This window comes from Geospiza fortis, unplaced genomic scaffold (assembly GCF_000277835.1).
Source record: "Geospiza fortis unplaced genomic scaffold, GeoFor_1.0 scaffold40, whole genome shotgun sequence".
NCBI classification, from domain to species: domain Eukaryota; kingdom Metazoa; phylum Chordata; class Aves; order Passeriformes; family Thraupidae; genus Geospiza; species Geospiza fortis.
The window spans coordinates 11,730,429-11,754,263 of NW_005054297.1; the positions used below are offsets into that span (position 1 = coordinate 11,730,429).

General features: G+C 36.8%; 1 protein-coding gene across 1 annotated transcript in view; it reads right to left on the minus strand.

The window, feature by feature from the left end:
- Nucleotides 1-612: 612 nt before the first annotated feature.
- GABRG1 (gamma-aminobutyric acid type A receptor gamma1 subunit) overlaps nucleotides 613-23,835 on the minus strand; it is a 38,478-nt gene continuing 15,255 nt past the window's right edge. The window contains exons 4-9 of the mRNA XM_031066195.1: nucleotides 13,957-14,177; nucleotides 11,102-11,184; nucleotides 9,774-9,911; nucleotides 9,493-9,645; nucleotides 6,136-6,347; nucleotides 613-1,341 (exon numbers count right to left, since the gene is read on the minus strand). Of these exons, the coding sequence (XP_030922055.1) occupies nucleotides 1,063-1,341; nucleotides 6,136-6,347; nucleotides 9,493-9,645; nucleotides 9,774-9,911; nucleotides 11,102-11,184; nucleotides 13,957-14,177 (1,086 nt within the window). The 3' untranslated portion in view covers nucleotides 613-1,062. The remainder of the gene's footprint in view (nucleotides 1,342-6,135; nucleotides 6,348-9,492; nucleotides 9,646-9,773; nucleotides 9,912-11,101; nucleotides 11,185-13,956; nucleotides 14,178-23,835) is intronic.

The window sequence follows — 23,835 nt, forward strand, 5'->3', positions numbered from 1 at the left end:
CTCAGTGAGCAGCATGTGCAGTAACAATACAGATCTACAAAACCATGCTGAGTGCAGAGGGGACCAGATCACACACTGCACTCTTAGGACTGGGGATTTAACACAGTGACTTTGAGTACCATGACTACAGCACTGTTACAGGCCTTCCAAATTCTGCTGATACGAACTCTTGCAAATGTAGGGTTATGACTTTTTCTCCAATACTGAGTTTGTGAAGATCATTATGTTTAATGGCCAGAATCTGGGCCAACACCAGTCATCTTTCCATGAAATGAGCAGGCAATGGCAGTTGGATAAGAATTTCTGAAAATTGTAGACCTCTTGGACAACTTTGGGGAACTCAAGACAATGAAGTAACAGGAAATGGAGTACAGATATAAACGTAATCTAAGGTTGAAAGCCAAAAGTCTCTATCCATGGTCAGGATAAAACAAGCTCAGAATTATCCTTGGGTGTTTTGATAAATCCATTCCTTGCTGCTCTTATATCTGCATTCTGTATAAATCTGAATTGATTCATTATCATCTAATCACATTTTTTAACATACTGGAGAGAACAAATGGCTGATTGAAAAGAGAAATGTTACATTTCAACTTTTTAAAATTAGGGATTAACAAAATCATCACCTTATGGATGAAATGGATGAGAGTAACTAATCCATTTAATTAAGGCTTTCTTTGCAAAGGTGTAAGAGATGCTACAAAATCCTTCTGCATTGTCACCCAGGATTAAAATTGAGAGCTTATGTAGGTTGGTTCAGTTAAATAGCATAGTCTGTGATTCTGCATTTAGAGCTGGAAAAAGATAGTATGTATGTGTGTTAAGGAAAGATAAATCTTAGGGATATTTATTTTAAAATGTTCTCTTCAAAATAGCAGTATCAGTTCTACAGTTGATCACAAGAGGGAGACTACATCATCATATTTCCTCTCATTGTTTCAAATTTTTAAAGCATACAAACAATTTGAGTCATTTTGGACCAGCTCTAATCTTTGCTCAGTTAAAAGTATTAATGACTATTCAATTAATATTTCTTTTCTGAGTTTGTCAAACCTCTGAAATTTACAGATAAAGATATCCAATCCAGTAAACAAGGTTGAACAATGCAAAGGCAGTTGGAAAGAAGATTCGAGAATAGGAGTCAATTTTTGCTATCCGGATGTGTATTCTTCCTTCTCGCCAAGATCCTGTGCGGCAGTCTTCAAAACAACAGAAGAAACTGGCACAGTCTTTTCCTTCTAGGCACTCATATCCATAATCATCATCACGTTCAGGGAGATGATTAATGCTATTCATTGGAATTAGTGTTGATCCAGGTCGAACAGCAATTGCAGGTGGTTTCTTAAGAGAAAAAAAAAAAGGAAATATAGTTTTGTGTGCTTTTAGATATAGTTTTGTGTGCTTTTATCCTCACATTAAATAATTCCATAGGATTTCCCTGGCAATAAAATCACCTTCAGTAAAATATACAGAAATTCTTATATTAAAGAAAACAGTTTGAGGAGCTTAGAAAATTATGAACTGCTATATGTAATTAGCGCATGCAGGCAAAAGACAATGAACTACTTTCACCCGCCACAGTGAAAACTGGGTTGTGCTGGGATTTGGGAATAGCAGATAATTAGTCACACAGACAGGGTTAGCTGATCCCATCTACACAACACAGACAAACATTTTGAAGTCAGTCACTTCTTGACAACTGGGTCACAACCAAGTCCACAAGCAGATTATAATCACCACTAACAAAGGAATGATGGTCCTCCCATCTTTTGGAGTCCTTAGGAGACTAGATGTGTTTCTGGAAGCTACATTTTCACAAAAATAAAGAAGCTAAGGGGTTTAACACAGCATTGCTGGGGAAGTTTAACAGACTGAGACATGTAAGACCAGGCTATGCCATCTAACCCTCAAATGTTAAATCCCTAAACAATACAGCCCCCCTTTAGAATCCAAGACATGACTCCTTAGGAGAATGCCACTCAAGTCACCAATTAATTCAGTTCTTAATTCTTACTTTTACTTTCTGTGGTCAGAACAACCTTTTTGTATCTGATAAAAACTCAGCATAAAATGTTATAATTGTCATCAAAAAAATCTGGGAGGCTTATTGCCTAGTACATATAGTGTTTGCTATTCCCTTACTTGTGACTTTTGTCTTTCCACCTTCCTTTTACTTACACTAACACAACCCACCTTTTCCCCTTTTATTTCTTCATTTCTCCACAGTTTATATGCACCATCCTTGTTTTCCTGATTGTTTCATAATATATTCTCTTTCTTCATCTGTCCTTTATCTTCTCTTTCTAAGTCTCACGGCTGTTTTAAACTATTCCATAGTAATCTTTCAACTTACCCCACCCAACCCACATTTGGCATCTCTTCTAAAATCTTCAGACCAAAGAGAAGGGTTACATTAACACTACTGTTATACTGTGTTCTCTCTTTTCCACATTCTTCATATTTTGTCATGTAAGGACATAAAACAGCAGGAAAGGAAGCAGAGAGAAAATCTAACTGGATATTATTAACCAATTATACATGATAGACAATGAAAACACATGAAAAAAATATGGAAAGTGGGAAGCCATCATTTAGCTTCTTGTTATGCTTCAAAGTCCCACTTCCTGGGAGTTACTTTGGCCAGTACACAGACTTCTATACATTGTTAAGGTGACATTCTTTTGCTTCAGGGGCATTTCACCCAATATCCCAAGGGATGGTGTTAATGCAATGTGGCATCCATCATGTTTTCAAATAGCTTTATTTAATAAGTGTCTCTACCAGAGAAAGTTTCACACAGACTGCTGTTTCAAAACTGATTATACATGATGACCTAGGGAGCTAATTATCACCCTGAAGGACCTCATTATTCTTTTCAGTTATGATAAAATACTGACAATACTAAGAAACAGGAGTTACATGCTTCTATCCTAATTTGAGGCATTGCAAAGGGGGGTTATTTTTACAAAACATGAAAAATAGGTTCATTTTTTTTTGGAAATTAAGAAACAGTCTTTATTCTGCTGAACATAAACAGGGAAAGATGCTTATTTCTGATTCACACCTACTCCGCTCTGCTCACTGTTGCCCATATAAGATTTATGGAATAAGTTGTTTCTACTAGTGGGGTAAAACAGGAATCCTCAACACAGAAACATGATGGGAGAAGGAAAAAATTACAGTACTGCTCTCCACTGTTCACATCACCAGCACAGACTGGAGGTGGCTACTGAATTACAAGTTTGAAGAGGTGGCTTGAGAGAGGCAGACACACTCATCCTGTAGGCTTAGCTACCTACCTACAGGAAATACATAAAATGTGTCTAAGAGGCAATGAGAGGGAAAAAAGGAAAAAAGACCTACACCTAACAAGAAAATGCCTTTATATGGAAGAAACTGAAAAAAAAAACCAAAACCAAAACAACGAAACATCCACAACATGTAGATATAGAAGTACATGCTAACTTTTTATGGATAGGCCTACTGAAATTGTAGATAAAACAGCATGTGTTGTGAGATCATTTATAATACAGTCTGATAGGATCAAACCCCAATTATTCTGCAGTAACACTAATACAAGTACAAAAGAAAGCCATTGTCTGTGGAGAACATGGCACAGGTGATACATTCATTTCAGGTGAAATGATGATCAGAACAAGATCCATAACTAATTAAGTTCAATCTTTTCTGCCCAAACTCATTATCCTTACTGACGTGGATTTGCATAAGCCAATTTATACTACCTTTCTTGAATGATGCCAGCACATATTTTCTAAGATAAAACTGCTGTAATCATTTTCAAAATCTTGCCATTTTTTCCACAAGATCACTTATTGTGGCTTATTGGCATCAGTTCCTGGAATAGTAACCATTTATGGCATTTTGCAGTAGAAATAGAAGATCTGTGCAAGGCAAATTTCCCAAGGAAAAAATAACTTGTGAGTTTTCAGAAGGAATTAAACTGACTTTAAAAATTAAACTGGTTTTTTGAGTTACATATCCATAACTACAAGACAAAAAGAATTAATAGAAGTCCTTGACAAAAATAAAGGGGGAAAAGAAAAGGAAAAAAATAATAAAAAGAAAAGGATTTGTAATGGTATTACTTATTAACTAATTAGATGCCTTCTTTACTTATTTGGAGCAAGAAAAGTCACATCTTTTTATAAAACATCACCAGAAAAGCTTTTACCAAATTAGAATCCTTACATCTAAGTATATTAAATTTAATTCTCCCTTTCTTTGTGTTATCTCTTAATTTTGTACAGTCTTATAGCCATAAAATGCTTAAAAAACTCTGTGCAAAAAGATTTTTTTTCAACTTCTCAGAAATAAAAAGCATTGTTTAAGCACCCAGTAAAACACAACTGAACAGTATTTTAGTATTATATTGCTAATTTTAATCTTAGTGCAAATTCCAGCTCTTTATTCAGTAAGTTTCATAGTTTCTATCTCATCATTATTTTGCATTTAAAATTTTCATATGCACTAAAAATCTCGAGGCATTTGGCAGATTATTGCACACATGGGTGATGTGTGAACAGATTCTGCAAAGTGGCATTATTTCATTCAATAGAGCATTCTTGCAAACTACTATAGTGTTTTTCCATTTGTCAGCAGCTGATCTTTAGTATCTGCCTGGTTTGAATACAGCAGTACATCCTGATATCTTTGCCTTCTCTGTCTTGTGCATGCCCACTCAGCTCCCTGCTCACCAAGCATTGTTGAGACCTCCCTGCAGCAGCAACCTGAAACTGAATCTGCTGTGCTGACACTGGGATGCCCCCACATGCTCTCTTACCTTTTACCCTCAAAACTCAACTGTGCCTTTGCCAAAGCCTGTGTTCTTCTTCTGTTGCTCCCACATGTGCTTCTACCACCAACAAGAAGCAGGTTTGAGGTTTCCATTTTCCAGTTTTCCTGACTGTGCAGGATTCCTGGAGTATTACAGTGACGTCTGACCAAGGCAGCACAGGGAAGTATTAACACTTCACCACTGGCCTTGTGCTGAACACACAGCTGATCCCCTTGGAACAGCTCACCAAATGAAGCCTAAGACCTCTCATTTCCCTGGAATCAAGCCCCAACAGCCTCAGTGTCCCCATAAAAGAGAGGCCCACAGCAGTGCTGTCAAAATGGGTGCACCAGTCCTTGCTGACATGAGCTGCAGAATGGATATGGTTCATAACAGGATTTCTGCACTTCCATACCTGCAATTACTTCTGTATTTTCTTATCAATTTCTGTTTCACTTCATACAGAGCTGGTATTCAGCCTTCATCCAGAAAAGGCAACTTTCTGGATTTTATTCTGGTATTATGGTTCGGGTATGCTCCGGCATCTTTTGATGAGATGATTTGGAAAGGGGCTTTATAAAATTTTCCTTTATCTTATTCTCTTCAGTGTTTTCTTACTTTAAAGACTACCTTTAAATATTTGTACTGACTTCCAACAATAAATTCTTTGGAAGTTACAATATTCTTACCACACAAGCAGAAAGACTTAAAATTGAATAATACTTGATCCTGAGATGTGTAGAGGTTTACCATAAAAATATCAACTTGTAAAAGCAGAAGGTTAATTTAACCAGAAAGAAACACAGAAGCCAATTTTAAAAAGAGTTAAGATAGAATTTCTGTTGTGGGATTCAGAATACTGGCCAATAACAAGCATTTTTTCCTCTGCAAAGCTTTGTCTTAAGTTAGGTGATGCAGATCCAAAGAAATCCTCATACCTTCAGTCCATGCACATTATCTTTACTGCTACAGTTTTAGCTGTGGTCTGCCAGGTGCTGTTTTCAGAAGCCCTGTGCCCCTACAGAACCATCTGCATGGGCACACACTTCATGGGCAGTTCTAGAAGCACCAAGGGCATAGAATATTATATCAAACCACTCTCCACCTTGGGTTCATGTGTCCTCATTCACATATGTGAAATCATCTAAACCCTTTGCTCACTAGTTGTATTTACATAAAATTAGTATAAGCCCCCAACTGCAAAAAAAAAAGAAAAAATAAATACTAGTGTTAATTATCTTTCAACATTAGCTTTTCTATTTAAGAAGCAGTCATTCAAAATGAATGCTACAATAAAAAACACTCTGTATTTCTTTTTTTTTCTTGTTGACTAAACTTACTGATGGCTTAGATTTTGCCTTCTTTTCCTTTCCTTTGACCCCTTTTCTGTTGCTGGTAAAGTAATGTAAGGTGCCATATTCCATCAAGGCAGCAAACACAAAAATAAAGCAAACTGAAACAAAAAGGTCCATTGCTGTCACATAGGAAACCTTTGGGAGTGACTTCCTAGCAATTGTACTCAGCGTTGTCATGGTCAGCACTGTCGTGATCCCTATAAAGAAAGAAAAAAAGACAGAAAAAGGGAAATGTATAGGTAATCAAATCATATTGTCACCAAAAAAAGTAATCATATTAGCTCTTATTTAATTGATGAGTCATGTAAGGACTGACCCACAGGAGGGGTCAGTGGGTTCATCACTGATTACATTCACATACATTGGTGCTATGGCAAGAATCCATCCCTATGGATGCAGCATCCTCCATGGGATCATAGAGAAAGCAGCACATTTTCCCTTCCCTTTAAATCCATCCTGTTTTCAACTCACACAGAACAAACAATGAGACTAAGTTTGTGAAATTTTATAAATCTGACATGAAATGTACACATAAATGCAGTAGAAATAGGGGTACAAATAAGCACACAGATTTTACAAGCACAAGGAAGTCCCTTAGCTCGACTATTAAAACTTTAAAAAAATGCATTCAGAAATAAAAGGTGTATTATTTATCAGTGATTTCAAGCTTTTGGTAAACAAAAGAAAAATTAATGTTTCCAATTGTCTGCTTCTGAAGAAGACATAGAAGATCAAATTTGATGACATTCACGGCTTTCTGGCCTCATTGTCTAAGTTACCAGATAGATATGCTTTCAACACTGTGTCTTAAGTAATAGAAAATGTTTCCCTTGATTCACTTACATACAAGCTAATTAAAAGAACAAATTGGCCTTAATAGCTATGTGTTCAAAATATATGCTCAACTATACCACTCTTCATTAGTTTAGCATTTACAAGGTTTTAACACTTCCTTCTTATATTTGATGCTTCAGGGAGATGCAAATCCATTTAAATAGTAGTCCAAAATTAAGTGTGACCTTTCCTTTGAAAAGCAATATTTGAACACACAAATAATTTGTTATTTACATGCACAAGATTATTTAAAACTAAAACAAAAACAACCAAAACAAAACAAATAAACAAAAACAAAAAAAGCATTACATCAGATTAAAACTGTCTATGGCTCACAAATCAAAGCATGGAATCACTGGTCGCTATGGACTGCTCCTGCAGCAGGAAGGCAGTAGTGTTTTTCCAAGAGATTTCCCAATGAAATTACATGCCTAAAGGGGCAAACAGGTAACCAGTGTTCTTCAAAAGTACTTCACTCTCACCAGATACTTTTGAAAATTGATTTGGCATTTCCTCTGTATAACTAAATATTTAAATATCTGTAATCACCCCAAATCTTTTGCTCTGGGAAACCACAAACTTCCAGGATCTTTCAACAGATATGAGATAAAAAGGTCCAGCCTTTTCAGGGTACCAGACCCAGCACACCTTCCAGGTGGGAAATGGCACTCACCATTCCCTGGACCAGCATCCGTTCAGAGAGGACAAAAAGAGACAAATTGTTCCAGCCTTGTCTGCTATGTGAAAGGCATAGGGGGCTGTCACAGGGAGCAAACCTTCAACAGCAAAACAGCTACCTGCTATAATAAACCTGGCTTAGGTTTGGCTTTCTTGTATTAATTTCTCTTTCCATAGAATGTGTCTATTTGGCAGGTACTCTCTTTCTCCTTCTCCAGAACATTTGCATGTAAGAAAAGTCATCCTATAAGCTGTCAAGTGATGGCTTTTGCATGTTTACAGGAAAGGAGTTCAGAGTTACCTGCAGGGAGCTGTAAATAAGATATTACAAAAGTTTGTATTCCATCTCAAGTAGATGAAGGCTAGTAGATGAAGGTTAGTACTGTTGAAGTGAGAGCTTGAAATCTTCAGCTTAACTGTGACATCAGAGTTCTAAGTTCATGGCATATAAAAAGTACTTTGTAAAAACAAACAACTGGATACAGAACTAGAAGGATACCAATAGAACACTTTCTTCCTGTTATAACTATTGTATTGAAACTAATCAGAATCCACAATGATGTTCAATGAGTCAAAGAAATATGATGAAACTTCTGCATCAAGGTCTAAAACTATCAAAAGTAATTTTCACTTATTTATTTGAGACTTTAGACTCTCTTCACTAAATTTTGCAGCACTTTCAAACAACATAAAGTTAGGGTCCAAGACTGAGAATTTCTTCCCTTACCTTTTCATTAGGCTACTGAGCTATGCTTGTTCTGGCTTACTTTCTCTCTTGACTCATTGATCAGGCAGGCTTGCTGGTGGTCCAGTTTCAGTGGGAAAGGAGTTAAAGTGTGGGCTCATGCTTCTAGTAGCAAATGATCTTGTAGGGTGGGAATGGTGTGTTCACAGCAATACAGCTGATCAGGAAAATTAACTCACATCTCTAACTTCCTAAGATACAACTCTCAGCTCTTGACCCCTCCCCCAAAATAGGTCAGACTGCTGTCACTAGTTCTACTATAAGCATCTGTCCCTGCTAAGCTCAAAGCTGTGTCCTGTGCACTCCATGTACCCATTTATCAGGCTTTATGTGGGGACTGCAACTTTTCTCCAAGGCAGCACAGGAGTCCCAAACAGTCAAACTCAGCAGACTGACACCGCGCTAAACAGGTCAGCCAAGATGACACTAATATAGAATTATCTTTGCGTTACAACTTGCAACTTCAGAACTGTCTGTAGTAAAAGCAGGAGTTTTTGTGAATTATAGGCTTAACTTCTTGAAGTGCAACTTTGGTTGCAAATTTTCTGTCCTATCCTGGGTCTAAAAGAATAATTGAATAATTCTAGTAAAAAAAAAAAAAAAACCAACAAATAGCAAACAACCCCCCGAAACACACAAACAAAAACTAACCAAAAAAAGCAATGCCAACAACACACAAAAAAAAAAAAACAAAACAAAAAAAAAAAAACCAACAAAAAAGCTAAATCAGATTTTCACTATTTTTGGTCATGTAGTAATGACTTCATTTGTTCCATAACGCTGTGTCAGATTAATAATTGCCACATGCCTGGAGATGATATAAAAACCATAAAGAAAAAACATATTTATGTGAACAACAGCAGACCAACAAACTTTGATCAGGATTTCCACGCTCAGCTTTGCTTCCTTAAACTCTGCCATGCAACTACAGCAGGATTCTCCTACTCCCAGTGTTGCAGTTCAAAAGAGAGAATGACCAATGGTCACAATCTGAAGGGGAATAAATTGTGGTTAATTTACCCCCTGTTGCACATCTGTTTTCCTTGGGAGTACCAGATCCTTCAAGGCTGAAAAGACATTCTTACCCAGAGAAGTCCGTGCAGGAACTGCATCCTTATTGATCCAAAATGACACCCATGAAAGAACAACTGTGAGTATACACGGAATGTATGTCTGAATAGTAAAATATCCCATACGTCTGCTGAGATCAAAGAATATTGTCATAATAATATAATCACCTAAAAATTAAAAAAAAGAATAAAAATATTTATATGACATATAATATGGTTTTTGGTTGTATCTTCATATGTTAGAAGTTTGATCTAAATAGATATTGCAGAAAATAAAACTCAACACTTTGCCTTACCAGACAAGGTATGAGAAATTTCAGTTGTATTTCGTAGCCCTACAAATGCAAACTGATACAACCTCCAGTATTTTGGATCTGCCACTTCAACAGAGGTTTTCTTCCATTTGTATTCAATTTCATTCCTGGGATATCCATCTAGAATGAAACAAAAAAAAATCAATTATTCAGCCATAGAATGTATCAAAGATCATTTTCTGAACCCTGAAGTTACTTATAAACTAAACCAGGGCTGCACATAAACTGGATCTGAGACCATCTATAGTCCTTTTGATACACTTAAAATTTAACCACAAAATAAATGTTCTCAATTTTAAGTCTAGGTAAATGTACAATCAATCAAAAACTGTGTAGATACAAATGTTTAGAAAATATCTACATGGTATTCTCAAACTCCAGTAATAAAAACTGGCTCAGAATCATCACTATTAAAACATACATGTCATTACATCATCGTTAAATGATCAGAAAGAACTTAAAAGCACACTTCTTAGTACACAATTTGATTGTTTAGGGAAGACCTCCTGAAAGGAGGCTGTTGCAAGACAGGAGTCGGCCTCTTCTCCCATGCAGCCATCAACAGGGTGAGAGAACATGGCCTCAATTCTGCATCAGGGGAGGTTCAGGCTGGATATCAGGAAGAATTTCTTCACTGGAAGGTTGTGAAGCATTGGAACAGACTGCCCAGGGAGATGGTGCAGTCACCATCCCTGAAGCCACTGAAGAAATGACTGGACATGGCATTTAGTGTTATGGTTTAGTTGAGAAGTTGGTGTTCAGTCATAGGTTGGACTTGATGATACTGGAGTTTTTCTCCAACATTAATGATTGTATGATTACAACAGCACAATTCCCTATGATTTTTTTAACATAGTTTGCATCAAAAATAGAGCCTGAAGGTAGTGGTTTTGCTCATATAAACCAAGTTCCACTGAAAGGAAAAGGACTTTTACTGATTCAGCATTTATAGAAGGAAGCTGAAGAAGACATATCTTATTCTTCCTTTTAAGTACACCATATGGAACTAACTCAAAGTTGCAGGCATAAGAAAACAAAGTTTTTCCAGGACAGTGCATTTCCATTAACTGTAATAGGCACTGTATTAGACTCCTAAGCAAAAAGACTATTTTAAAAGTTGCAAAAATTACATGTGATTCAAGTAATTCATTAGTGTATTAAATAATACAATAAATCCAATCAAAACATGAATGGTCAGTTCTTTCTTTTGTCTCAAGGCTTTAAAAAGGAAACATTTGCTCTTCTGATGCCAAAATGTAAGTAAATATAAAGCCTGAATGTAAAGAGGACAAAAGTGTTTTACCACGTACAGCTTGAAAACTCCAGAGGACAAGAGTGTTCATCCATAGGAAAATTATGAAGTTGAAGATAACATTCAGCATTAATTGTCAACCTAATTAGAAAATGAAGGGGAAAAATAAAAATGGTTATATTCAAGAATTCAGACACTTCATACTACATAGTAAACAACATGCACAGAAATAAATTTTGCCAATTACTGGATATTATGAATAGCCTCCTGTGTATCAGAAAACAACATCCAGCATTAGCACCAAAGAACAAAACAGTAATTATTATTGCATGCAACTTGAGGATCTGTGCTGTTTCAATTCATATTTCAAGCCATTTCAAACATTTCAATTGATTTGGGGGCACCTCTCAGCTCTACAAGGAACGGGGGATAAAAATTAGGGTCTGAAGACAGGGGAAGGAGAGGAGCTTATGATAGCACAAAAAGGAAGTTTTTCTAGAACTCATTTATCAAGTCAAATTGCACTTGGCATCATTGTATCTGGTGGCTTTACATAAGAGAAAAATTGTGGGGCACACTGGACTTGCTCTATACTCATGGAAGCAGTTCTGGTGAAAACAGTATTTGGATAGGAAAAAGCAAACTATGTTTCTACCTATTTAATGTCTAAGGCATTCAAATAATTCACAACTTATAAACATTTTAGAACTGGTTTAGGACTCATAATTGTCTGAACTAAATCACTTTCTGCTTTTGAAAATGCTACCAGAGATTTCTACAGGACTTCCAAGGATTAAGTGCAAAACCCAGTTCTGCTACCTTTCACTAGTAAGCCAAAGTAATGGGCTAGACTTCAAACTGACTTCTTTGCATTTAAAATACCTCCTCCTTTGTTGGCAACACTGTATAGAAAGGCAGAATGTCTTCTAAAATCAACTTTAAAAATTGCCATAATGCTCACATATTTGACTGTGAGCAATGCTTACATATTAGACAAGAGATAGGAAAAGACTCTGAGACATGCTGACAGATAGTTTTGTAAGTCTCTGAACAAAGTATTTGTTCTACACAAACTGCCACTATGACCTGACCAAAGGTTTATAAGGAAAAGTGTACTTCTTAGCATACACTGTGGGAGAGAGGAAGAAAGACCCTTCCCCACACTTTCAAGCAGAATATTTGCATAGCTACGGAGATCCTTTTCAAATCTGTCAGCTGTGATCTATGCATTTATTGCTTTTACTTTCCACTTTCAATTTTTGGATAGTTAAACACTCAAAGAAAAAGAAAACAAGCTGAGTCTTGTGTTCAAAGCACCACAACTAGATCTGGAATCACAGATGGTGCAATGGACAGACCATAGGACACCCTCAGAGGAGATTCAATAAGGATGGTTAACATTTTCACCATATCTGCCCCCTGAATTACCAACAAGGAGAGAGTGGTGATACAGAGGAGCCCACGAACCTGGAGAACTGTCAGATCATATTATTGTTTCTTCAACAAGCCAGATACGAACCTCTCAAATGTTGCTTTACCTTAGGTCAAATTCAGGCCATATCTTCACCCATACAGATGTTTGTGTGTTGCAGTGCAGGGTGAAAACCTGTTCTGCTGTTCTGTTACCAGCTCATTGCACTTTATTTCTCATACTCTGACATAGAAATTCTAACCTATAGCTCTTTGAGGGCTTATATGATTTTTTGCTCATATTTATTTCTTTCTGTTACTTTGAATCTCTTTGGAAGAATTTTTTTCATTGAAAATGAATGGACAATGGAAGGGTAAAGTCCAAGTATGACTCTACAACTGCTAATTAGAAAAAGAAAAAAAAATTAGCATGTCAACAGAAGGGACTCTCTAGAGACTATTATAAATAGCAACTGGCATAATAAACCATTTTAAAAGTGCTCTTCAGAGATGCCCGTATGCTCTCAAATGATGCATACTAAGAAAAAATTAAGTGAAGAGAATCCTTGTAAAACATTCTAATTCTTCTTACATTTGATACATGAGAAATTTATACAATGTTCATACAACATATACTGCATATGAACACAGCATAAATGATGGAGAAAAAAGTAATTAAAAGTGCCACTTTTTGTAATAAATAGATAAATAAATAAACTCTTAAGACCAAAATCATATTTATGGCATCCTCTGCATAGACTACTTCTTGATCAGCTTCTGACTTATTACAGGATTTGTTCAGCATATTTAGAAAATATGACAGAGATGACCCTAAAATACTTTCTGTAGACTACAGCCTTTCAAGAACTGTTTGAAAAGTGACTCAAAAATCAGTACAGATAGCCTTAAGCTTAAAAGCAGCACAAGCATCTCCCATTTGCCAAGTAGAATTATCACCAACATGTTTGTTTATGCCTATTCTGGATGAACAGATCTGTTGATTTTAATAGCTTACATGCATAAATATGTTAAGTAGTACACGCAGGACTCGGGCCTTAGCTTTAATCAAACTTCTTATCATTTTTATTATTTGAAGCATTTAATATTTTACTTACAGAATATAATTTGGTGGAAATTAGATTTTAAAGTATTTCAACCAAAAATAATTTATCTGCAATATATTAGTGACAGACCACCATGATACTATATACTATATAGTATCCTTTTTTAAATCTTGCCTGTAACTAAATGAGATCAAAATTTGCTATTACCTTCAGTTGTCCTTAGTCAATTATCTCTGCATTATATTTCAATACTACGAATTTAATTTTTGCATGATCAAATAATCTTTTTTATTTTCTTTTTTAATCAATTCCTTGCAAATTCCTATGGTCCATAACAAAAGAGATGGCAGGAATTTGATTGATATTCATTATTTTCATATTCCTGGTCATAACATGAATATGTTTTGGTTATTTTTCTACCCAAATAATAAAAACCCACCTTAGAGTGTACAATACTCTCCCATCGCTCCAGATTCGAAGCAAACGGTTTGGAGTTGTAATCCAGTGAGCATCAGATTTCCTTGAGTTCCGGAAGAAAGTGTCTGGAATCCAGATTTTTCCAACCATATTGCTATTAAGCATAAGCACCTTCATTGAGCTGTTAAATTTTAGACGACTGTCATACCAAGTCTGGGCAAAAATTATATCTATAGTGTATTCCTAAAAACAGAGAAACAACCATATCTATGTTTACGTTTACCAACGCCTGCAAGCCAACTGTTTTTTGACTCATATATAAATCCAAAGCCACTTCCTCTATTCTCTTTTGTATTACCATTTGCATAGCAGACAGCAGCCAGTGAACCCAGAATGAGAGACAAAAGATGCACACAGCCTTCTGTCAGTACCTCCTCTCCCCTGACACACACTGATTACATTAGGAAGAAGATATGTGATGGAGTGTAACTTGGAGGTTCCTGTGCACTGCAATCACCTCTAGGGGCCCTGGACAGAAATTTAAGTACTTCAGGGTTAGACTATGTTAAGACAGATATGCTATATTTTTAAGAACCAAACAAAGCAAGCTTTCTATGTTTTCCCCCATACTTTTCAACACACAGTTTAACATTTTTCAAGACATTTCATATTATGAAGAATTCATGAGTATGTAGAAATTAAGCATGGCAATTTGCAGAACTATCTGTTACCATCTGCCTTGTACCCCTACCAACATACACACAAAAGTATACATAATCATAATCAAGAAGGAAATTTCCCTGAAGAAATTCCACTTGACTTGTTAAAGCCTCAAAGAAGCTCCTTCTGTAATAGAAAATCAAATTCCTCTGTAGACTTATGGCCAGAAAAGAAAGGTGAAAAACAAAATAAATAGATAAAAGGTAACCCTATTTTATGAAATAATTCTTGACACAGTAAAACTTGAGAGGGATATCAATACAGATGCATAAAAGAATTCTTCTTTTTGAAGAATCCAGCCAGTTGTTTCTGCACTTCAGACAAAGGGGTAGAGCAGCAGCTCTCCATGTTGTCAGAGCTCTAGACCATACTCTGACCTTAATGGCAACAGTCTCACTAGCGATGGCAGATGTGATCTTTCCTGCACAGCCACCCCATGAGGGCTTCAACAAGAACTGAGCAGCTTCCCTGCAGGGAAAGAGCTGGAGGCCAAGCTGAAACACTTGGTGCTGGTTGTTCACCTCTCAGTTATGGGTTGAATGGACAGGAGAAAGCAAGGAAGAGACAGCGTTCACACTCTTGCTTGAGCCAAAGGGGCTAGTACTAGTTTACTTAGCCAATAAAAATGCATAGTGCAGTCTATCAATTCTGTTTTTACATGAAAGCTGAAGGTTTCATTGATTGGAGTGGATTTTTTTGTTCATTTTCCTTTTAAGCAATCACAGCAGCCAACTGTACAAGTCACAGATTCCTCACTAGTTTCAGCAACTGATACCACCCATCTTTTAGGAAAGTGTGAGAAATTTGGCACTTCATCCTTGAGAAGTACCAAGGCAGATATTCCAGAACTATCTTAATCTCTCTTAATTTTCCCACCTCTCCAGATGGGAGAAGTACAAATTCAGGAAACAGATATGCTAGAGGGAGGTTTCCTCTTGCTCTATGATGTATGGCAGATGAATTACCACCTGGTAACTCAGTGTTTTCCAAAGGTTATGAACAAGTAATGCATGAGGCAAACAGTGGAGAGACAGAGAGAACAAAAATACTATAAAAATGCAGTTTTAAGGTGACTTTGTTATAAAACTTTGCATATTTCTTGAGAGTCACTGCCATCAGAGGAAGATTCTGAACATCAATACAAGTCGCTTGACTTATTTCTTTTTCTGTAAACAGAAATCCAGATACCTGTGACAACCCTGGATGTGTTTTACCTTAAAATTCAGCTTTCTGTATTCATTTGTAGTTACAACTGAAAATGAAACTTGCCTTGCTGTAGTATAAAGGAGAGCCCAAGGCAGTGCACCAGAGAAGTGTTTTAAAGGGCTTTAATGGGACAGAATGAACAAAGATTTATGCATTGCCTTTACACAATACAAATAGGAGAAAGAAAAAAAGAAGTGAGCAGAATCAACAGACATGATGAAATGTACGAAAAGTGAAGGCCATCTGAATTTGAAGGTGCTACTCTTAGCAGCCACTTCACAGTAGCAATGCCTGGTTTGAGGAAAAAAATTATCCGAGTCATTATAGTCAAATCCACCCAAGCAAGAAAACACAGCTTGTCATAGAATACCAACCACCCTAATAAATTAGAATTAAAAAGGAAGATTATTTTGAACACAAAGAACAAGGGAATGGCCTCAGCAGACTCAGATGCTTGTATTCTTTTGTCTTTCAGTATTAAATGTGCAAGTTTGTATCCTGCTAACTCCAAACAGCAGCACTGTGCCAGCTACTAAGCAGAAAAATAGTTCTATCTCAGATTAAACCAGCATGTATTAGAGGAGCTCTTTGGAAAGCCCTTGAGAAAAAAAAAAAAACACAAAAAACCCCTAACAATAATTCTTCATTATACATTTATAACTGCTCAAAAATAACCCACTACACAATAATTTAATGTCAGAAAATTAGTGACATCTTGTTTCCAGCATCTTGCTGAATGTCAAATGAGATCCAAGTGCTAGCCTCTTGTAACACACCTGAAGAGACTCGTCCTGCATGTGTAAGTTCACACTTCTGCACTCAGACACATCCTTCTCCCTCTCCCTCTGGAATCAGCCAACTACAGGCATAATCCTACCATGCATCCCACCTGAAAGACATGGACTTGCAGCCTCATGGTGGGTGGCAGCAACAGCTCACCCTGCTCTTCATCAGGGACCCAGAGACAGTGCTCTGATTTCACCCAAGAACATTGATTCCACTTCTACCATCTGCTTTGGTGACATTACTACCTACTTCTTCAGCACATCTATTTATCCTGTGCCTCCCTAAGTCCTCTCTTGTCTTCGAGGGTACATAACACATCTTGAGGCAGCACATATTCTTCACAAAATGCATCTTACATGTAATCACATTTTTAGCCCAAAATATTTCCTACTTCCTTTTAAGAAGGTAAATCTGGTTCCCTAGAAGTTATTAAAAATTAGGTAGAAAAATCACCATACAGTCTTTTCTGAGAGTACTTTATTTCTGAAACAAGATAAATAAAAGCCCTATCTTTTTTCAGAGATTGCAAAGCAAGCATGACAGCAACAAGATTTATACAATATTCTTTTCGTGCAACAAATCTTTCTAGCCAACTATCTTGCTTTCCTTGTTTTCTTACAAAATTTAAAATTAAGACTCCTATCACTTCTACTAGTCTTTCACGAAACTCACCATTTAACGCCCCTGTGCAACCATAAAAATTGGTTTACTACCCTCTCTTTCATATTAAACTAATGGCAAAATAGGCATGCAGAATAAAGTGGAATCCATCTATGGCTGCGTTAGTCACAGCTTATTCATATTTAGCCTCACAAGGTCCAAGAACAATGGCACGTATTGACTCCTATTTGGCATTTGATTAAATCTCTGAGTACTTTTTTTTCACAGCTGGCATGAAGTGCCCACCTGCCTAATTATTTACAGATAACTTCAATCCTCCTCCATCTCTTTCCTCTCTAAAAGATCTTAGCAAACTCCAAAGGCTGGGAACAGTGTGACTAATCAGAGATTACCATTAAAGGGCCAGGCAGGGCACAAACTGTGACTACTGACAAACAGATTCATAACCTGAATGGAAGTCATTTAATGTATAAAAATAATTACTTCAAACAAAGCAGGAACAGCTACTGAAGGGGGATAAATAAAATCCTCAATATGTTTCATTGTCATGAAACGTTCAATCAAAGTCAGACTTCAAAACAGGTCAGTGGATTGCTTTTTTTATTTACTGGAAATCTGTGAAAGAAAGAGAGGCAGATATCATCTAATACAATTATTTCTCTTTATAAACTGCATCACACAAATTCCAGTGTAATATCAGTAAGGATAGGAAAAATGTAGCAAAAAGAAAGAAAGAATTCTTGGAAATTTTCCTGAGAGCCCAACAACTGATTTGATATTCCACAATAAAAAAAATTGTGGAGAAGGCAAGTAACAAGTAGCTAAATTGTTGGCTGGATTATGTTAAATGCAACACATTTTTGTCTGAGAACAAAAGAAAGTGGCCTAGTTCTGCTTTCTGAAACAGAAAATCAAGGAAGAGTCCCAAAACCAAACTCAGAACTAAAAAAATTGTTGCAAACTACAGACTTACAATGCAGCCAATGACCAGTGAATTTCATAGAAAAATAAATAAAAACATATTCCTATAATTTCATCTTTGCTCAGAAACCCACCCCAGCTTTTCTACCAGATCCAAAATTTTGTGTGAAGAGCACATCAGTGTTCCTGTAATGGCACATTTGGAAATCTGTTTCATATGGAGCCCCTCAAAGTAGCTGAACTAACAATGATATGACTTTAGTCAGGTGTTTTATCATTCTATTCAGCATTCTAATTTCTTAAACTGGAATTCAATGTCAGTGAGGCAGGGAATTTTTCAGAAAAAAAAAAAAGAACGGGAAACTAAAGAAAGCATTCTACCAGCCTATATGTTTTCACAATAAGAGATGTGATTTAATACCAAATACCAATTTAGTATTCTGATGAAAAGATTTTAAAACAAAAAAAGTCATAAACAAAACCAGTAACCACATGCTTTCCTAAGAGGTAAGCACAAAATAAAACATCAAGCATTAGTCAATTTATCTTCATCTGCTCAGGGTGGTACCAATAAACACTCGTAACCTTTACCTTTTCCCTCACCCAAGTTTCTTTGAACATCAATAAGGGGCTATAAAGTAATTTATTAAAATACTTAACCTATCCTTGATGTATAACCTCTCTTAACAAAATGTTAAAAATGTGGCTACTCTGCCTGGTAAGTTACTTTTAAAGCCCTTTAAAGAGTTTTTTTTAGCTGCCTCAGGGCCAACAGTGGTTTCAGAACTTACTCCCCATGGCTGAGACCAAAGCAAATGTAAAATTTTTTGGTTTAGTAAACCATTTTTGTTTGGTCTCTAAAGCAATCTGAACTTACTGACCTTAGGGTGAAACCTAACAGATCCAACAAACCACAGTGCTTCTGACACATACCTATAATATTACACTAATGATGCTGCAGCTATGCAAGAGGTGAGGGCTGCAGGAAATGCAGTGAACAGTAGTGCATTGTGTCTGGTTCCGGAGTTTCAATCAGTCAGATTGCTATAACTGTACAGATAATCACACTGGAGGATGCTATGAGAACATATCCACAGGGTAAGTGGAAATATGGCAAATCATATCTACAGAAGGTGAGGGAGTACAGCAAGACCTACACAGTCACAATTCAGGAAAAAAATCTCACTCATCACATCAAAATTTGGCATCTGTGTGCTAATCTAGTCTTTATTTTGAACATGCAAATTAACAGATGCAAATAACAAAGGCAAGACTTATTTCAGTGTTTTGTAGATTATGAATTATCATTAAAATCTTGCCAATAGCGAAAAGATTAGTTAGAAAAGTAACTAAAGCACTTCAGCAAAATCTACGCTTTTATTTCATCAGCTCAGATTTTGGTCATTTGAAGAGAGCATGAGGAGAGGAAGTAGACATAATCTATATACATTCTCATGGCAAAAAATACATAAAAATTTTTGACTTTTCAATAGAAAATTTAATATTTCAGTCAGTAGCTCTCATGAACAAACATTAAACTCAATTAAGAGCTAGAGAAGAGAGCTCAGAACAAAACAAAACAAAAACCCACAACAACAACCAAAAAACCCAACCAAACAAAAATCCCCACAAAAATAGAAACAAACCAACCACCAAACACGTAAATATAAATGTATACAAAACCACATGAATAGGTGGATTAAGGATTTGCCTTAGAGGTTGTCAATAGTGATTTACCTGCTCCACTGACTGTACTTTCTAAAGTAAGCAGCTGCATTTACCTTGCTGTAATTAGAGGCACTCTAGCCAAAACTGGACTCACAGGCAACTTTAACAGCAAAGCCTTACATTACTCAAGCATACACAGTTTTGTAGTTTTCTTTTATAAGCAAAGGGAATACTTCACCATTCAGCATGGTGAAACTGTTTTCAAAGCAAGACTAATCGCACACTTACTGTTTGGTCTTTAATGTACATGGTTTTCCTGCCATGGTTAAAAATCCCAACATTGATGGCAAACAGAATTATCTGTGGCTTGGTTTCTACTCTGCAACTCCTGTAAAATACATGATCGCACATGAAATACAGTATACCTATTTGGTTTTCTGGTTGATGGGGCAGAAATTGCCTTCAAACACCAATCATCTGCTACACTATACAAGATAAATAACATATAAGAGCATGTACAGCCATCAAGAACTTCCTAAAAGGAGCCTCTACTTCCTTACTAGTCTTACTGTTCTCAAGAACATAACCTGTTGTGGGGATAAAACTCTACACTTGAGACACCACTGTTATTCAAAAAGGCAACATCTCAATCAGCATTTACTGTATGCTTGTGAATGACACACTTCAATACAGCCCAAGAAAAAATGTTTTAAATGTGCATTCTCCATGGTGGTCTAAATAAGCACCCAGGTGTAAAAGACTCAGTGAAATTTAAAATCGGGCAAAACCAGAATAAAATGGTAGCCGTGGTCAACAGGCAGTGAAGCTGCATTCACTTATCAGCAAAAGCATATTCCATTTCTAAATAGCTACTTGGTCAGTGCAGTAGGCCCTGCTGCCAAGGGAGCAAGGCAACACTCTCTCCAGGGGTAGGGTTACTTTCTTGGTAAACAGTTTGGAGGTGCTGCTGCAGGACAAAGCTTCCAGACCATTCCCCTGCCAGCAAAGTGAACTTCCTGTAGCACATGCTGCGAGGAGAAACATCCAGCTGTATCTGCCTGCCTTTAGAGAGAAGGAGGTTCTGTAGTGTCAGCAGAGATGCTACAGCAGCCCTAGTAGGGGCCAGTGAATTACAGCAGCTCTCGCTGGTGCACAGCCGCGGAAGCGGCCACGAAAACCCCTGTGATAAGAGCCACTGCTGAGGTCAGCCCCTATCACAACAAGCTGCTACAAGCTACTGCAACAATCAAAGCACACCCTCTGCCTCTCTTCTCCAAAACCCAGCTCAAATCTAGGCCAGCAGAATTATTCACACAACTGGAATGCAGCACGATGTATGTCCGTATAGACAGACAGATAAGGAATTAAAGAATAGGTGTGTAATGCTCTTCAAAATATTTGTCTTACAGCTGACACAGAGAAAAGGGGTACAGACAAAAAATTAAATGGATCTTGTCTTAACTGCAGACACAAGGAACACAACACAGCTGAAGAAGACAAAGTATTTGGAGAAGATATTAGGGCACAGGAAGATCAAATATACATCCGAGCAGACAAGCAGTCTGTGCAGCCTTGGGGTGAAAAGAAAGAGTGAAGTGCTGTTTGGGTTAGCTTTAACACTAGTCAATACCTTTGCCTTCTCAATGAAGTGATGTGTAATACTTACACTAACATTACTCTTGGTTTAGATCATCTCAGATCATAACTGAACTATGCACTCAATATTGCTTATACAGGATACATAACCCCTGCAAGGAGCTGATGGCCTGAATTTAACATAAAAGGCAAGATTTGGAAAGCCAATGGGGGCATAATTACAGATAGCAACTTTAGCACAACATGAGCTTAATTCTTTGTGATATTTTGTAACCTTCACAGAGGGGGAAAAATGGGAAACGAGCAAAAGGAAAAGTAAGTTTAAACAGAAACAAAATGAGAAACAAGGAAGTTGCTTTGCAGACATTTATAGGAAGTTTCTTTCAAGCATAAAGGGCAGCTTGGGAGAAATTGATATAAAAAGTTGAAAGTATGGGAGCAGAAACTATCAAGATCTGAGGCAGGAAATGGCCTCTTGAGGAAAAAAAAACCCAACTAAAAATCGCTGAGGACAGGTTTTGAACTGCCTTGAAAGTGAAAGGGAACAGTTTATGTGTGAAATCAAATGAAAGAGAAGACAAAAGAAGAACCTGAACAAGAGATAAGTCCATAGAAAAAGTGGAAAGTTGGAAAATTCTACCTGTAGGACAGCTCTAGATGCTATGAGTGGAGCCAATCTGCAACTGGAAAGGTTACAGAAATATGTAGCGTAACAATGGGGATTTGGACAAGAGTTTGTATGTAATGGGTTAAAAAATAAATAAATATAAAATCCCTTTGTAGTCAGAATTTGCAAGACTAAAATTGAGACTACTCCTGGTTCTAAGACTCATCACATAGAAAATTTTTAGATTCCAGTCCTCAATGGCATAAATTAACAATTATTCACAGCAACTGAGAGTGAACAAGAGGTGAAAAGTTGTAAGCTTTAAAGCTGTAATTCAGCTATATTGAGTTAACAAAACAACTGTGAACACATATGAGTGACACAGGACAGAATTTAGATTCCTTAGGACAAAAGGAGACACAGAATAACAGGCTATTGACAAAAAAAGGTGTCTAAATTTGTGCATGAAACTTCTAAGAAGAAACTGAGCACAGGAGACGAAAAGGTGACCGTGGAAGACATACTGTGCAAAAGCAACAAAGGAAAAGCTTTAAGAAATACATTCACATCAATACTTAAACAGATCAAGTGTTACAAACACAAGAAACTAAGAGACTATCACAACACACTGACAGAATGACCACCGGTAAAAAGGAAGCTTTTTCAGAATTGCTGTCTGGCCCTATCCAAGTCCACAGCTCAGCATCCCTGCCATTTCTTTAACAAGTTACAGAATCACAGATTAGCCCTATGCAACTACAGAGCACTTATGTCTGAAAGCTCAGGTACTTCAGAGGCAGTTTGGTTATTGGTCTGGCTATGAATGCTATGAATCTGAGAAGAAACAAACAGGATTTCCAAACACTATGCTGGCACACTCTACTGAAATCAGGGGAGTGAAGTAAAAATAAACAGTAGTTGTAGTATTAGTACTACTACTACTACTATATTGTTTATTATCATTACTGCCACCATGCCAGCTGTGGCTTAAGTGACGCAGTGGTACAGTATGAAACCAGTATTTCCTAAAGCATGAACTAATCTAAGATTTAAGAACAAACCACAGCACAAAAAGACTGCAGCCTTACATAGCAATGCTATTACATGGCACACAGAAGGCCATATTTGACAGCAAAGAGCATGGATTTTCCTAGTGACTTGTGTGGAACCTTCAGTACCTCTCCTGGCTTCACACTTATTAAGGGACAATTGGTATACTGCAGCTAAAAACAGGAAAAATACTGAATGCTGTTTAAAGTCAGGACTGAAAAGATGTCTGGTCTCTGCTTTGGTTTCAGAAGGCTACAGCAACACTTGTGAGTACAGTACAGTACTGTAACTGTATTTTCTGTACAGTAACTGTTCAGTACATTAATTGTACAGTAACTGCATTTTCCCTCACCCCTCACTATTCCCCTCAAATTGATCACAGGAATTGGGACCAGCTGCTGAAAAGGAACTGCTATGCTGTCCCAGTATGAGCAGAATGCTGCATGTATTTGGCCAATTCTCCCTGAACAAGAAAATCTTAGAGGTATTTTCCAATTACAGTAATCAAACTGCAAGAACCAGATTAATCAATTAAAGCTAATCTTTTTAGGGAATAAAAAAAGAGAGAACAATCATTAAATTGTACTTGTGAAGTATTACTCAATTTCTAGAGATAGTAACACAAGAAATGCTGGCAGAAATATTTGGTTTGACTTTTAAGTATATTCCATAAAAAAAGCCCACAGTGTTGAAGGCTACTGAAAAAAATATTTACTCAGCTGCTGT